This window comes from Mustela nigripes, chromosome 14 (assembly GCF_022355385.1).
Source record: "Mustela nigripes isolate SB6536 chromosome 14, MUSNIG.SB6536, whole genome shotgun sequence".
NCBI classification, from domain to species: Eukaryota; Metazoa; Chordata; class Mammalia; order Carnivora; family Mustelidae; genus Mustela; species Mustela nigripes.
Window position 1 is genome coordinate 3,816,933 of NC_081570.1, and position 16,679 is coordinate 3,833,611.

At 63.2% G+C, this 16,679-nt stretch overlaps 2 protein-coding genes across 3 annotated transcripts; one reads left to right on the forward strand and one right to left on the reverse strand.

The window, feature by feature from the left end:
* The first annotated feature begins 64 nt into the window (after window positions 1–64).
* On the forward strand, window positions 65–9,066 carry HES3 (hes family bHLH transcription factor 3). Of its 2 annotated transcripts, XM_059377298.1 has the most exons (5): window positions 65–385; window positions 2,687–2,783; window positions 7,087–7,182; window positions 7,283–7,364; window positions 7,742–9,066. In XM_059377298.1, the coding sequence occupies exons 1-5, from the start codon at window positions 159–161 to the stop codon at window positions 8,113–8,115; spliced, it is 876 nt and encodes a 291-aa protein (XP_059233281.1). In that variant the 5' UTR covers window positions 65–158; the 3' UTR covers window positions 8,116–9,066. The 2 variants fall into 2 exon arrangements, with proteins under 2 accessions (XP_059233281.1, XP_059233282.1); XM_059377299.1 differs by lacking the exons at window positions 65–385; window positions 2,687–2,783 and adding an exon at window positions 6,901–6,978.
* A 708-nt stretch (window positions 9,067–9,774) lies between these two features.
* On the reverse strand, window positions 9,775–16,260 carry GPR153 (G protein-coupled receptor 153). Its single transcript, XM_059374831.1, has 5 exons — window positions 15,820–16,260; window positions 15,027–15,456; window positions 13,265–13,457; window positions 12,547–12,731; window positions 9,775–12,390 (listed from the first exon to the last, which is right to left on the reverse strand). The coding sequence occupies exons 1-5, from the start codon at window positions 16,173–16,175 to the stop codon at window positions 11,734–11,736; spliced, it is 1,821 nt and encodes a 606-aa protein (XP_059230814.1). The 5' UTR covers window positions 16,176–16,260; the 3' UTR covers window positions 9,775–11,733.
* Between the last annotated feature and the right edge of the window lie 419 nt (window positions 16,261–16,679).

The following is a 16,679-nucleotide window of genomic DNA, read 5'->3' on the forward strand; positions in this document are numbered from 1 at the left end:
TTGCGGAAGCGCCCCGCCCACGGCCCCGCCCCGTCCGTGGCCCCGCCCCGCCAGTTCCCCGAGCCCTCTCCCTCCCCCCCCGCCCCCCGGGATCCCCCGACCCAGGACAAGGGGCGAACGGCGGGCGGGGCCGCGGGGCACCCGGGTCCCGGGCCGAGATGTGGCCGCCTGCGTCTGCCAGAAAGGAGCCCCAAACTCAAGAATGCCCCCGTCCGAAGAACTCGAAGCGACCCCGCCCTCGGCCAGCCCCGCACGGTCCCCCCGCGAAGCTGACACCCTCGGGCGCGCAGGCGCGAGCTGGGCCGCGCGGGGACCCTGCCCCGGAGGCAGCCGGAAGCCCGCACGGGGACCCTGCGCGCGGGGTGACCGCCCACTTCGGTTCGCGGTGAGGGAGAATGCTGGCAGTCGTGCCAGAGCTCAGCAGACACCCGCTTTTAAAAGGCAGAGTAAGGAGCTTTACGGGGCGACCCTGGCTTCGCTTAGGGGAGCAAAAGCAGACGTGTGAGCCTGGAGAAACCGTGGGAGTAGAAGCCACAGTTTTTTAAGAGCGGTCATCTTCGGGTGACACAACAGTGGGTGACTTCCACTGTCTTCTGTGTTTGTTTTTGTATTTTCCATATTGTGCACAATCAACAAACATTACTTTTTAAATCGGAATTTTTAAAAAAGTGTTCATGGCCTCCCCCAGGGGAGCTCACAGAGGGGTGATGAAGGGGAAAGACGAGTGGAGGAGAGACTGGAATAAACTATGGAGGGGTGGGAGTGGGATAGGAGCCAGGGAAGAATGGAGAGGAGGGAAAGGGACTCCCAGGAGGGGCCTGCGGGTGGGTGGGCAGAGGGCTGGGGGGCCACATGGGAGGGATGCTGGAGCTAGGTCTTGGGGCACTCAGGGACTGGCAGCTTTACGCTGGAAATGAGAGCAAGGGCATCGATGGGGGGGGCGGGCACCAAGTTGGCAGACTCAGGCAGGAGAAAGGAAGCCTGAGTTGGGATAGGGGACAGGCCCCGGGAGAGGCTGGAGCCCAGAGCAGTGGGTCAGAGAGTGCTGAGACCAGGCGGGGTGTGCACTGCAGGCACCAGCCCTGCATTTGAGCTCCTAGCTGCCCCAGCCTCTTCTGTCCCCCCACGACCTGGCAGGAGGCCTGGTGTCTAAGCAGCTGAGCTCAGGGAAGGAGAGAGAGCCTGGGATTGAATCTTCGTCTCAGCACTGCCAGGGCCCAGCTTTGTTACCTTGGACAAATCATCTCCAGATCTCAGCTTCCTATAATCAATACAGGAATCCTCATTTCACTATCACGTGTTGATAACATTCTGCAAAGCCCAGGACCATGTTTAAATGATGCTGAGGGGCCCCTGGGTGTCAGATGGCTGAGCGTCTGCTTTCAGCTCAGGCCATGATTTCCAGGTCCTGGGATCAAGCCCAGCCCCGTGTCAGGCTCCCAGCTCACTGGGGAGTCTGCTTCTCCCTCTCCCTCTTCCTCTCCCCCTGCTTGTGTGCTCTCTCTCTAATGAATAAATAAAATCTTAAGAAATAAAATAAGTGATGCTCAGAAAACATACGCTAAGCTGGGCTCATGGGAATTGAAAAGACTTAATGTTTTTAAAATCCAAAGTTGCCTAGTTGCAGTACCATGTAGGAGGGAGGCATGGTGTTGCTGGGTGCTGAGAACTCACACTCCCAACACTGCCCCCAGTTTCTGATGCTCTCACCCAGACTCAGTACCTCGCCCCCAATTCTGGGACGCCTCAGGGACCCCAGAGAATAATTGCATCTTCACTCCTGGGAGTGAGTCTGGTCCTGGGGCAGAGAGCTGCTCCCAGGAAGCTCCCTTTTCTGGCCGTTGCCATCTGCTGTCCACACTCCCTTAGGGCCCTGATGCACCCCAGGGACCATCCCCATTCTGGGGGCACAGGATGACTGGAAATCCAGTTTGGTGAGCCTGACCAACACTCTCTTCTCTATCCATGACCTCCCTGTAGACCATCCCTCTCCATCAGCTCCATCTTGGAGAAGGAAGAAAGAGGGGAAACAGTCCCCTGCCAGGGATGGCCGGACCAGAGGGAAGGGGGATGTTTAGAAGTACCTGGAGTTGCTGAATCTGTCAGGGCCCACGGCTCACAGAGCAGTAATGTAGGAAAGAGGCAAGTAAGCAAATATGTGCACACAGTGGCATAGACCCAGAGAAACTGAGTCACACACAGATCGGCGGATACCCAGAGAAACAGTAATTCACAGAGCGATATGGACAGAAACAAATACACGGAGACCTGCTTTCCTAAACCGAGAGGGAAGCAATCTGATCAAAAAAATCCACTCTGGGTCCAGTTCTCCAGTGTCCTCCCCAGGCACGAGAACAACAAGCCCATAAAAATAGAAGAACATAAAGGTAAAATACTCAGCCCTGGGATGCCTCTCTCGCCTTCTTTTGTAAATAAGCATTTGAATGTGTTTTGTTCTTAGAGCCCAGAGGCATGCACAAAGGGAGCCCTTTCTCATGCAGGAAGGCCCCTCTGCAGGGTCTCCCCTGTGCCCCCCTCGTCCTGCCTTTCGCCCACCGGCCGCGGTGGCTTTCTACCCTGAGCTTAAGAGGGGATTCCTCCCGTTTCAAGAGTCCTAAGAAACCGCCTCGAGTCTCCCAAGTTAAACTGCAGGCTGAGATAAAATTACCCTCTTTTTCTTAAACAGGGTTCCTGGATGGAGCAAGGGAGAATGTATGGAGAGGGGATCCCCAGAGCAAGCTGGAGGCGTCACCAAGCCCCTCAACCTACACCAGCTTCCCAGGGTGAGAAGTTTGTTCTTGTCCAAACTTGACGCCACATAAAAAGTCTGAGAACGGGCCTCCCCCTCTTTCCTGCTGGTGGGTCCCTGGTCAGTTGTTGTTAGAGGGGGCCTCCTGGGGGCTCCTTGTCACTCAGAGGTCCTCTGTCCCATCCACTTCCCACGTGGAAGCCAGGAGGGGCCTGTTCAGGGTAGCTGCTGCTCTCCCCAGGAAGGAACCCTGATCCTCCAACGCTTTTCTTCTCCCTCCTCTGGCTATTCTGGGCTCCAGGCATGAAAGTCCCCTCTCTCTAGTCTGGAAACGGGTAAATGATGCGTAATTTATGAGCCCATCAGCCCGAAGTGCATAAGTCATATGTGCACAAAAGGGCCGGGTAAATATTTAAAGATTAGAGCCAGCTGGGGAGAGACACAAAGGTCTAGGACAATAGGGGTGTCTCTGAAGTCACTCTCTCTGAGCTGGGCCAGCCCGGTTCAGTGTGGAGGCACTCAACGCAGTCCCAGCCTTTGTCCCTTGGAGGGCCCTTGGCGGCCGGGCTATTCGGAGTCGAAACACAGCTAAAGAGAGTTAAACAATCGCGGCCTCTCCAACCCCATCTGGAGACAATCGGCTGAGTCATTTCAGAGTTTTGCTGTGTCCCGATAGTTAATTACATGAGGCAATCACTTCATTCCACTTTGAAATGCATCTGCAGAGACCCACAGTGCCTTTCTCTCCCCCCTCACCCTCGGTGGCCTCTGTGGCACTCACCAGTTAGCTTTCAATGTCTGGGTGCTGGAGGAAGGGAAGGGGCTCTCGCCCAGGGTGAAGGGGCTAGCAGGGCCATCACCTGAGAGGGCTGGTGGAATATCCGGTCCGGCTCCTGTCCTGGGACCTGCAACTCCACTCCCTACCTTTCCAGAGCTCGGTTACTCTGTAATGTTCTTTCTTTTGCCAAAGTTGAGAAAACCCACCGTGGGAAGGGAGGTCACTTTTTGCCTAAATTCTCAAGTCGGAGGAAGCTGAGAGCTCTGAGTATTCTTGGAAGCCCCCAGAGGCCTCCAGAACTATAGAAGGAATTTTTTCCTTGAATGAGCAAAGGACAACCTGGATCTCCCCAGCGCTTTGCCAGAACTTGTGCTCCTTTGCAGAGGCCCCTAGGGCCTTCCATCTGCTAAAGATGGAAAGGGAGTCGGTGGCCTACATCCCAGTTTGCATAAGCCGGGGTTCTAAGTTGGTCTATGTCCTTCCCTGCAGCCCGAGAGTACCTCGCCCTGCTTGCTCTCAGATAAGGGAGTAGGGGGTGCCGCTCCCCGCATCTCAGAAATCGCCTCCCCTACCTCTGCGCCCCGCGCCGGAGCCCCGCCCCTCTGTGAGTGCGGGTAGGAGGCTCAGGCTCAGGACCGGGAAACAGAGTGTGGGAGCGAGGAGAGGAATTGGGTCTTAGCGGGGAGGTGGCTGCCCAGGAGCCCGAATCGCGGGTAAAGTGGGGGATTTCCCGGGCACGGGGAAAAGCCCGCGGCGAGGGGGAGAGGGGGGATGGAATCCGCACCGGGATCTCTCTCTGCCCTGAGTCTGCGCGACCCTCAGCCGGTTTAAGGGCTGTTCGTGGCGGCCGAGCCACGCTGGGAGTGGGAAACCGGGAAAGCAGGGAGGCCATCAGCCTAGGTGTGTGTGTGGCTGGGGGATGGAGGGGGACGCAGGGGGGTGGTGCCAGGGTAGGGGTGGGGCGCAGCGGGGCCGGAGGCCCATTAGTGGGCGGGGGGCGGACTTTGACTGCTGCGAGTCCAGCCCAGGCCTCCCCGCCAGCCTCGCCGCCCGCAGGCAAAGCAGAACATTGCGAATTAGTTCATTTTGCGGTCAATTTTCCACTGCTTAGGAAAACACTAAGCCACCCACGTGAGCGGCCCCACCCAGCGCGGCCGGGAGCCCTCGGCTCGGGCTCCAGAGGAGCGATGGCCCGAGGGGCTGCGGATGCCGGGGTGCAGGCAGGGGCGGCCCGTGGGCCCCTTTATGGAGGCCCTAACTCTGGAGAGGGGGCTGCGCGGAGGGCCATTGGTTTGCTAATACGCGGCGCTGAAAGGCGCGGGCGGCGGTTTATGGGGAGGGATCATAATTAGAGGACAAATTGCCCCGCAGCCCGCGCGGCTCAGGAGCGGGGGCGGGGGTGAGGGAGACCGGCCGAGCGAGGCGCGCGCCCAGCTTCCGTGCAGATGTGCAGCAGCTGGAAGCCTGCGCGCGGCGGGGCGCCGGGAGTTTGGCCCCGAGGGGGCGGGCGCGGGCGGGCTTTGTGGGGCCGGCACAATGCCCTTAACACTCGGCTGCCCCCTTTGTGCCCAGCCGCGCCGCCCGCCTGCCCCGCGGCGCCTTTGTACCGGGCCGCCACCGCCCCAAGCCGGAGGAACGCACGGAGGCCAGTGGGGCCCGGCCAGCCCCGGCGCTTCAAAGCTGCCCGGCGCGTGCCAACGCCGGCCGTCCGGCCTCGGCCCCGCCGCCCAACCCCGGCCCGGCCCGGCCCGGATCCAGACTGCGGGTCCGACGGCCCGGGGCGGAAGAGCACCTCGGGGCCGCGGTCCACGCCACCTACGCCTGAAAGGAGGGCGGGGCGCGATTCTCCACGCTGCTGGGGCTTGAGAACGCCTCTGCCCCGGCAGGGCCCTTCAGTACTGCCGGAGGGGGCCGCGGGGGCGGGTGTCGGGGGAGAAGACGCCCGGGCTCCGCGGAGCCGGGCGGCGGGGTCGTGAGGGGGCCCACCCAGGCCCCAGCAATATCCCCTCCCCCTCACGCTACGTCCCTGCAAAGGCCAATTTGTTTATTCCCCTGCCGCGGGGCTCGACTGCAGAACTTCGGCGTCCAAGCTACTTCGTCACCCTCCGGAGCAGCCATAGGGGCCCGCATTGTTCGCAACCCCATTTTACAAACCCTGAACCTGAGGTCCTGCGAGCCCAGTACAGGGACTCAACTCGGTATGAACCCTGGAGTCCTCTGGACGTCAGCCCCTCAGTCAGAGCTACTGGAGTCCTGCTCCCAGGGTCCAACCCGGGACCGCACCAGTCCTGCTGTAGGGCCTAAGCGGTCCTGCGGTGGGTGCTTCCTCCACGAAGCTCTCTGGGTCTCCAACCACAGCCCGAATAATGGAAAGTGTTTGGGGGTCCCAGACCTGCAAGAGCACAGAATGGGGCTCTCCCCACATGATCAGTGTCTTTCCTACTCTCATATTAGCTGGAACCAAGAGAAGGCGGGTGAGAATAAACTCGCAGGCTGTGACGGAAGTGTCAGAGCCCTACTTGTCCAGCCTGGAAACCTGGGACTGAGGATGGGGAGGCTGTTCTACCCGCCCAGGCTTGAGGCTGCCTGCAGCGTCCCTCCAGTTAGGAGAGGTGGATGGGGGCCTAACAGGGCCAGAGGGCACATGTGCCCAGGCTACACCTTAGCACAGGAAAGCTCCCAGTCCAAGACCACAGCCAAGAGGAGACTGGCTATAGCCCTGAGGGCGGGCTGCACGCTTTAATGGGACACATGTCTCTGCTTGGCCCCCTCGGGCCCAGGCTGTACCCGGCTTTGAGCAGCCACAGGCAGAAAATCGCTGCATTGTCCCGACATTAGGGCGACTAATGTGGCGTTGCCAGTTCGGCCAGAGCGTGAAACCCGCAGAAAGGCGTCGCTGGCGGGTCCTCCCTGCCTCCGCATCTTCATCAGGCCCAGAGAGGCCCGGCACCTTGTCAGAGTCATGGGCCAGGCTCAGAGCCATGGGCCCATGGATGTTCCTCAGTGGGTATCCCCCAGAATGCTTGGAGACAGGGGGCAGCAAGGGGCCTAGTAGTGAGGCTCAGTACCTAAGGGGCACTAGACACAGGGACAGGACAGGGCATGGAGGGGTATGCATGGGAGGGGACCTCAGACTTGGCGGAATGGTGGTGGTGAAAGGGATAAAGGAAAGCCTGAGAAAGGGGAAGAGGGGTCCCTTGGAAGAAAAGAGGGCTCCCGGAGGTGAGGCTGAAGCCGGGGAGAGGAGAGGGAGGTGGGGAATTTCACAGTGCATCCCCCCCCTCATCTCCTCCCCCTCGGGGTTCCTCGAGCCCAGGAGCGCCTCATTGACATGTAAACGAGAAGCCCTATAAAGGCGGCACTGCCTCCCACAGGCACAGATAACGACACCATGGGCTCTAAGCCCGGGACCCAAGCCAGCTCCAGTAGTCACTCCAGCAGCTTCCGCAAGGTCTGGGGTCCTGAGGAGCACAGAGTGGGGGCTCTGCCAAGCCGGGGGTGGCGTGGGGCAGAGGGTGAGAGGACCGTTGCCCTGCCCTAAAATACCACCCCTTCACAGATCTCCAAGCCTCTAATGGAGAAGAAGCGACGGGCACGCATCAATGTGTCCTTGGAGCAGCTGAAGTCGTTGCTGGAAAAACACTACTCACACCAGGTGAGACGTGGGGCCGTGGACGGGTGGGGTGATACAATCCGCAGCCTCATCCCTTCTAAGTCGGACTGCCCAGCTAAGAGCCCTTTCCACGGATCTGCAGATCCGGAAACGCAAGTTGGAGAAGGCAGACATACTGGAGCTGAGCGTCAAGTACATGAAAAGCCTTCAGAACTCGGTGCAAGGTGGGAGGGCGCCTGGAGCAGGTGGGGTAAAGAGCTGCGGGGAGGGGCGGTGACTTCTGGGGTCAGAGCCATGGATATGACAAGACCAGATCAAGGAAAAAGGATGGAGAAGAAAGCTCGGGGCAGTGGGCAGCTGGGTGAGGAGAAGGCCCCAGATTGCTGGAGGCAGGAGGCCGCAAAGACCCTGCAGCCTAGTGTAGTTGTAATCCGGGTGGGCGAAGATCTGGACCCTGGGAAGGAAATTCGGTTTGCGTAGCCCCTCCCCTCCCTGCCACGCTTCTGCCCTCCTTTTCCCTCTCCCCACCTCTCCTTTCCTCCTCCCCTCTCCTATTCTTCTCTGCCCTTCACATTTCTCCCGTCCGCTCCCCTCCCCCCAGGGCTCTGGCCGGTACCCCTCGGAGCTGAGTTCCCGTCGGGCTTCCGCAGCTGTCTGCCCGGCGTTGGTCAGCTTCTGCGGCGCCGAGAAGAGGGCGGCGGCGGCCTGCGCTGCCCCCTGGCGCACGAGCGCGCAGGTGGCAGCACCATGGACAGCGCCAGCCCGAGCCGGGAGGCGCCCGAGCCGCTCGGCCCCTGCGCCCCCGCCGTTTGGGCCCCTGCTCCGGCCACCGGCGGCTCGCGGTCCCCGCCACCCCGGCTCCTCTTCCCTGGAGGTCTTCCCGGCCCGTCCTCCAGCGTCCCGGGGCCGCAGCCGGCACCTCGCCGCTGCGCCGAGAGCCCGGGGCCGCGTCTGGGCGTTTGGCGGCCTTGGTGAGTCCCAGCGCCGCCTCGGACTCAAGAGGGCCCCCGTCCGGCCTGGAGACGCAGAGACTGTTCAGAGCGCGCCTGCGGTGCTGGCGGGGACCCCCAGTCATCCGTGCCGGTCCCGTGGCAGGGGTGACTGGGAGGCTGCCGCGCGCCTCGCGGCCGCGGAGACCGAAATCCAGCCCCCCCAGCCCCACCTACTCAAGCCAGACCCGCTCCCTCTTCCCACCTTCTCGTGGGGCTGGGAGGGGATGTCCGAAGCTGCGCCTCTTTCCCAGGGCCCCCGGCGGGCAGCCCGCCCCCGCCCCCGCCCGGCGGCCACGCCGCGGTGGGAAGGTCGCCGTCCGCAGCGGCGCAGAGCGGACCCCTCGCAGCGAGGAGAATCGCTGCCCCGCCCCGGCCCATTCAGCCGGCGGCGGACGCCCGGTTCCCACCGGCACAAAGCGCGCCGGGTCCCGCCCCGCCGGCGAGGGGCCCCCAGCCCACCCCCACCTTGGACCCTCTCGGCTTCCACGGATCCCCACCCCCTCGGCTCGCGGCGCAGCCCACCCGGCAGGCGCGCTCTCCGAGGCCCGCCCCGCTCCGAGGCCCAGCCGGGAGCGGTCCTGGCCCGGCAGCCCGCCCCCAAGATGCTCTGCCCCCCGCTCGGTGCGCCCCACGGCCAGCCGCGTGCGGATCCTCAGGGACCCGGCCTCCCGACCTCTGGGGCCGCTGCAGAGCCCGCGACCCTCGACCACCGCGGAGCGCTCGGCGCCCGGCTGTTCGTCCGAAAGCGAGGTCGTTGCTGTGCTCGGACTCTACCCCGGGGTCCCGGTTCTCCAGCGGCGCCCGGGATCGGGGACGGGAAACCGCGCGGAGCCCGGGAAGAACTCCTGGCACGTCCCGCTCGAGATTCAGAATACAGACAGGGCAGACCTGTGCAATGGGTATAAAGAGACCACGAAGGTCCACATTTCTCTCACGATGCCTGCTTGGGTGCATCTTTTGAACAACCAATAATCGACTTTCCGTACGATAGTTCCCGTTTAGGAGTGCCCCTGCTCTGCGGCGTGCCGAATCCGTTCTGATTAGACTCGCGGGAGAGCGGCCCGGCTCCCCCACTCCACTCACCAGGCTCTTTAGATCACAGGCGGGGAGGGGGTCTCCGCTGTGGGGTCGGGGGCAGGACTCTTGCGTCTCCGCCTGCTAGTGCGTTGGAGGCGACTCGGCGACCGGGACGGCCGCACTAATTCCGCCACCAGCCACTAGGTGACGATCTTACACCGCGGACCCAGGGGGCGGACTCCAAATTCGCACCCGAGCCCGCGAGCGGCCGGAGAGGTATCCCCCCTCCGCCCCCTGCCCCTAGCCCTCCTGAGCCAACCTTATGGGGGCTAGACGCCCCTGAGGCCGAGGCTGCCAGCTGCCTTCTAGGGCTTCTCCTACTAGGGCCTTGGTGCCTACCCCACAGCTCCATCCCGTATGTAGCTGCTCCATGTCAGTCTCACTCGCTGTCTGGGGGGGCGAGGGGGAGACCTGCAGTAGTTGCATAGAAAAGGGGCACCGACCCAAAGGGTGGCACACTAGGAGGGATTCCAAACCCAGAGGAGAGACGTTTGGGGCAGCTGGCTGAGCAGTGCTGCTGTATCCTAGGAAAGTGTTTCCATGAAAGCAGCCCAGGAATGCCAGGTGCAAATTATAGGAAGTTTTTATTGTATCCTGTACAGAAGAGAAATGCTCAGTTGTCAAAAAACTACAAACGGATCCCTGGCTCTGGGTGGGTGGTGGTGTGAAGACAGGGCTCCCGCCTGTGAGCCCAGGTCAAGCTGCTGACGAAGGCAGCCAATAGGCCCGGGAGGCTCAGGGAGTGTGAGAGGGAGCTCCAGGCCCCAGGTTCCTCCAGTTGGGGTCCTCCCTCCTTTTTATTTCTGTAAAACCCAGAACTGGAGGGACTTTGGAGTACCAAGTCTCCCTGCAAGTATTGCCATCGGATATGAAGTACACAGATAAAAACCCAACGTGACAAATGGGCGGACCTGAGCAGGGGTGGGTGCCACGGTGGCCAGCTGAGATCTCTGCCCCCACATGGCCTGTTGGTCTTTGAAGGCACGGCAGCACTGGCCAGAGGCAGCCCCTCCCATGGCTTAGGCCATCCCGCAGCTTCCTGCCTTGCTCACCTGTGACTAGCTCATCCCTCCCCTAATGACCCCCCCAACCCCCAGTGAGGGGCCAGGGAGGCCTCAGAAGCAGAGATGGATCCGGTCCCCTAGGCTTGACCCTCCCAGGGGTCTCTTCTGGGGCTGAGACCCTGTCAGCTGGATGAAGAAAGAGGCCTGGCAACAGGCAGGAGAGGTGGGGAGGATTGGGGAGGGGCTGCACAAGGCAGACAAGCTCCGTGTTGGCTCTGGGATTTGCTCCAGGTTTCCCTGTGTGCTGTGTGAGGCCATGGTGGGGAGGCGAGGTCTAGGAGGAGACCACCTCTGCATTTGCCCCTGTCCTTTCAGCTCAAGGTCACAGCTGTTCCTGGGCTTCTGCTCAGCCTGATTCTAAGGTCTCTCTCCAGGGAAGACCCAGCAAGCCCCTCCCCAACGCCCATGGCAAAGCCTAGGCCAGCAAAAGTCCTCCCCAGGAGAGAAAGTAAAGAGCCCTGCCCTCAGCAGGAACCAGACCTTAAAACTGGGAACCTGGGAGGCCTCTCAGCCAGGACCCCTCCCCAGGGGCACCAGGATAAGGAAGCCCATTCTCCCTTGGCTTCAGTTCTTTCCCAGCATGGACCCACGATCTTTATGGTGGGAGTCCTACGGGTGACTGGCTTGGTGGAGAGACGGATGAGGGCGGGGACACTAACAATGGTTAAGGTGGGTGACGGTGCAAAGTGTTGTGCTTTAGCTGGGGTGTGGGTGGGGTGAGTTCCTGGGGGAGGCCAGGGGCACTGAGAGTGGGAGGCCTCAGGTGCAAAGGCCACAGCAGGCCACACACTGAAGACTGACCCCCCACAAAGGACCCACAGAGGGCCTAGATGCTCCCACACCCATGCAGGGGCTGGTGCACACGGACCAGAAGACTGCTCCAAACAGTCCTGTGAGTTAATATGGTCACCTGCTCATTACAGATGGGAAACCGAGGCAGAACTGCTCAGCAGGAACACCTGCTCAGAGAGCTTGTTTGGGCTCTGTAGACCCCTGTGCTTAGAGACCCTCTGTACCCTGCCCCCCGCGGGGGAGAGACAATTACAGTGCAAAGTGGAAAGCCAGGTGCAGTTAGTCCCATGGCTCCTGCAGGGCTGGGCTTTGTTCCGTCTGGTGGTAGCTTTCGTCCTGGGTTCCTTGCTGCTCCCCCCATCCCCCCAATGCTGCTGCCCCAGGCTGGGCGAGGCACATCAGGGCGTGCAGAGCCTGCCTTTACCCAAGCCCGGCCTCGCTCTGCCCCGTGATGCCGTAGCCAGCAGCGGCCCAGGGCAGCCACCGACCCTCGGGGCGATGCCCATGGCTCAGTCACGCAGGGAGGGCTGGCACTTGGCCAGGCGCCGTCCGTGGGCCCCGCGTGGCGCCGCCCGGAACCCGGCCTGGGTCAGCGTGGCATCTTTGGTGCTTTGGTCCCTGCGGGCGGCCCGGCCCGCCGGGCGCGCGTGGGGAAGCGCCCGCAGGCCCTAGGACGCGGACCCCAGCGAGTCCGAGTGCAGCGTGACGTAGCCCGAGGACTCGGAGGGCGAGCTCAGGAAGCTGCTGGTGCTGCCGCCGCCCGCCGCGCGGAGGCCCCCGGGCTCGCCCCACGACGCGCTCAGGCCGGTCCTCAGGGGTCCCGTGTGCGCGTGCGCGTGCGCGGCCGGGCGCGGCCCGGGGTACCGCTGCGCGCCGCCGCCGGCAGGGGGCGCCGCGTCCTCACCCGGCCGCGCGCTGTGGACGCGGGGCCCCGGCGGGGCGGGCGGGCGGCGCAGGGCCTGCGGCTCGCTCTCGAAGGCGGTCAGCGCGAAGGCGTCCGGCAGCAGCGAGGCCGAGGCGGAGCGGGCGCCGGGCCCGGGGCGGAGGCGCGGGCTGCCGGGGGGCGAGTCGCGGGCACGGCGCGGGCCGCCGTCGGGGGCCGGGGGGCGCAGCGCCAGCAGGCTCTCGGCGGAGCGGCGGCGCGGGCGGAACGGGGGCGCGTCCTCTGCGAAGGCCCGCAGGCTGCCGCGACGGCGCTCCGGCCCGGCGGGCAGCACCAGCGCGGCCAGGTCCTCGCCCGAGCCCCAGCGCGGCAGGAGGGCGGGCAGCGGCACAGCGGCCCACACCTCCGCGTCGTCGTGGGAGAAGCGTCGCGTGGGCGGGACCTGTCAGGACGGGCGGGGTTAACCCGGGCGGCCCTCCTGGAAAACGGGGACCGGCGCGGGGCTCAGCGAGGCAAGGCCTGGGGGAGGGCACGAGCCTCCCCGCTCTCCCCACTCCCCGCGTGAGCCCGGCCGACCGCAGCCCTGCCCTGCCCCTACCTGCAGGTACTGCATCTTGTTCTCCGGCAAGGGCCGCGGCGGGTAGAACTGGGGTGCACCCCCCTCCAGGGCCGAGAGCTCATACTTGGCCATCCTGTCCAGGGCCGCAAAGTCGCCGCCATAGCTGTAGTCGAGCGAGTGCTCCAGCACCAGGTCCGGGGGGATGCCGCCCTCCAGGCTGGGATCTGCAGGGCGAGAGCAAAAGCTTAGGGCCGTGGAAACCCCGGGGGGGTTTCCTCACTGTCCCCGGACAGTGAGTTCCAGCGACCCTCAGAGACAGGCATAGGGCAGAGGCCTGGGTTCAAACCATAACTGTGCCACCTTTTAGCTGTGGGACTGCGGAGAGCACCTGAGCCAGGTTGCTCCTCTTCCGCCATGGGGTGTGGTTACTGGGCGAGCTCTGGGGGAACTAAATACAGGTAGGGTCTGACAGTGCCCGGTACCTCGCAAAGGCTCAGCGGAGGGTAACGCTCATCACCAGGTGAGACAGCACTGGGGTCTACGGGAGGCCCCGGGGGACCTCTAAGGGTGGAAGTTCTGGGGAGCGCATTCGGTCAGGTGTCCACAGATACTGTCTGGGACAGTCAGGCTGGACAGGAGAAATGTCCCACAGGACACTTAGGTCGCTTAGGGGTTCCAGCACATTAGAGAACGCAGCCATCTTGGTGATCCTGCTGCTCTCAGCCCTCTCCCGGGGCCGCTCCCAGGCCGCCCTCACCATTGTCCGAGTCCTCATCGTTAGCCATGAGGGTCACGCACTTCTCCCAGACGGCCTTGAGGTCGGCGCGGTAGCGGTCACAGGCCCAGAGGAATACAGGCAACAGGAGGGCCTGGGCCACCGAGCACCACAGCACACACAGCGCCATCCAGGGCGCCGAGGCATCCGCCCGGAGGCTGCTGAAGCTCACCACCTGTGGGGACACGGCTGGACCTGGCACCTGGCAGGATCCCCGGCCACAGCCACCCTCCCCCGCCCCGGCCCCACCTCACTTGTCCCACCTGCTGGAGGGAGAGGCAACAGACAGAGCTACAGGGTCCTGGGCAGGAAAAAGCCCGAGTGCGAGTAGAAGGGCACGTCCACCAGGAGCTGCCAGCTGCGGGCACGAACAGCCAGAGCCCCGTGTGCACACGGACAGCCCTTCACAGAGTGCCTTCCCCCATGCCAGCCTCGTGACTGCCCCAGGACAGAGGTGGGGGCATGGCTTACCAACCCCTTTTGGGGAAGAGGAAACAGGCTTGGAGAACCAGGTCTCAAACTTCCCCGTTCAGGTACTTCTTTTGCCATCCCGATGCCTCTGTGGACACATGGCCTACCCTGGGGGTGGGGGTGGGGGCGGGGCGGGAGGTCTGGGTCTTGGACCTCAGAGGAGACTCAAAGGAGTCTGAGAATCAACCAGGTAGGCTTTGGGTCCCTGCCCAGGGACCCTCACTCCTCCTGTCCCAGGACAGTTCCTTCCCCCACCCAGAGTGACATTTAATTATTCCAACAGAGCAGAAATGGGTAGGATACACTCATTGTACTAGTTCTGCTGTGTGAGCTGTGTGACCCTCTAAAAGGTGCTGAACCTCTCTGGGCTCAGTTTCTTCATCTGTGAAATGGGCCAGGAACACCCCAGAGTGAAGTGAGGATCCCTGACAGACACTGTGCCAGGCTCGCAGCATGGAGTGGGCTCCAGAAACGACACTCCCTCCATGCCCTGAAGAGAAGCTGGGGAGGCTCTCCTTCCACTGCTGTCCCCTTCTGGCTCTGTGTTTTATACATGCTCCTTCCCTCCATCAGCACAGGCTGGAGACGCGGGGCCTTGCTGCACACAGAACCCAGTACCTGGCAGTGGCGGTGGAGGGGGCAGGCTTACCAGGCCCTCTGAGAGTGGGGCCACCGCGTCCCGAGTGTGTCCCCTGACTATGAGGCCGCCACCCCACCTGCCACCTTCTGGAGCTTGTGTCCTACAGTAACTCCAAGGAGAGAGCCCTGCCCAGCTGCCTGGACAGTCTCTGACTAATCCTTGCCCGGAAACCCCTCCATACCCCGGTCCAGACTTTTCAAGGGGTTGGGCTGGAGCCCTGGGTGCGAGGGCCCGGCTGCTGAACCCAGATTTCATATCTGGGCCAAGTGGCTATGTTCCTCCTCCTTCCACACCCTCTGATTCGAATGGGCCTCCCTTTGGTGAGGAAACGTCCCCTACAGTGTGCCAGAAAGACCCTGGGCTCCACATTTCCCGGACATGGGCTTTTATCTTTAGGTGGGTTATGGTACCCCTCTGAACCTCGTTTCCAAATCTACAGAATGCAGAGGGCGATAATGCCTTCCCTCCTGCCTCCAGGGACCAGATGGGAGGATTCAACCACCTGATACCTGGAGGAAACAGCCCAGCCCCAGAGCTGCCCCAGAGCACAGTCCCCCCAGAGGCTCACCCACCAGCACCCATGCCCAGCCCCAGGGCTGCCCCAGAGCCCAGTCCCCACACAGGCTCACCCACCAGCACAGGGAAGCCCATGAGGCAGTCATAGATGATGACGATGGTGGCCACCAGCCCCGTGATCTGCAGCGAGGTTTTGGCCGGCTCAGAGCCGTCGATGGATGAGCGGCGCTTGCCCTGAGCGTCCTCCACCACGATGGTGGGCACCGTGAAGGCGCGGTGGCCGGCCCGCGGCCCCACCTGCACAGCCAGCGTCTGGAAGAGGGCGATGGCGGTGCAGACCACGCCCGTGGCCACGCTGCCACCCACTAGCAGCAGGAAGCAGACGCCAAAGCCGAGGCCGATCTCGGCCACGATGAAGCGGCAGCCGTGGGTGTAGAAGCGCTCGCTGGTGTCGTGCCAGCCGACGGCCGGCAGGGCAGACAGGATGAAGGATACCATCCAGATGCCCATGACCGTGTGTACCGCCTGCTTCTTGGCGTTGCTCAGCCTGGGATGCGGTGGGGGCAGGAGCGAGGGGTCACTCGTAGGGTCCTCCCAGAGCCCTGGGCCCCTAGTACCTCATTATCATGAAACGGCCAGCGAAGTGGGGCCTGTCCCTTGCCCAGGGGATCCTCCTGCAGGTGGTGGTGGCACATCCCTCCCGCCAAGCATTTCCGTGCTGGACACCATGGACACACCCGCACACACAGGTGTGCAGCCCAGAGCAGCCCCTCCCGTGCCTCCGGCCTGCCCGCAGCACAGCACAGGGGGCCGTTTCTGCACCCCGTGCCCCAGGGGCCTCTGTGCTCCCTTCCCCCGCGCCCCCCCAGGACCACCAGGCGCCGAAGTGCGAGTGCGCGCCCGGGCTCACCGATAGTTGACGGGCCAGCGGACCATCCACATGCGGTGGTAGGAGAGGGAGGTGACGGAGAAGCAGGTGGCCAGGGTGAGGGTGTAGAAGGTGGAGACAAAGACCTTGCAGAGGCCCTCATTCCACTCGTAGTCGGGGCGCTGCCGCCGCAGCTGCACCACGGCGTAGGTGGCGATGGGCACCGCCACGTTGAGCATGTGGGTGGCCGCGAGCGTGCACAGCAGAAACTCCAGCGGCTTCCACTTCTTCTGCTTGGCACCCACGCTCAGGATGCCCCAGGCGTTGGCCAGGAGGGAAAGGCCACCACATGCCAACCAGCCCACCGCACTGCCAGGCAGCCGCCGCTCATCACTCATGGTGCAGACGGGAGCTGGCCGCCAGCTGAGACATCCTCGGGGCCAGGGCTTGGCTCGGAGCAGCGGCGCTCACACGCACGGGCTCCGAGACACCAGGGACTGCGAGCATCTGTGGGGGCGGTGGGGAGAAGCCAATGAGTGCTCCGAGACGGTCCCTCTGGTTGCGGCATCAAAGCTCCTGGGGCTCCCCTGACCTGCGTGGTCCTGGCTTGGACTGGGCTGCTCGGCCCTCCTTTCTACTCCAGGGCCTCTAGCCCATGTCCCTGGCACCTGGGGACCTAGCCAGGGGTCCCCAATAAGTGTGAACACCCTCCTTTCCACCCACTCCTGGCCAAGGTATGGAATCTGGGTTTGCTCCCGGAACAGCTGCCTCCTCAGGGAAGCAACCAGGCAGGGTCCCGAGAGGCATTCTTGCCCTGCGGGCCCTAGCCCTGGCAGGAACCAGCACCCTCACCCTGAGTGTCTCACATCTCACACAACCCAAACAATGTGTCTGCAGGGCAC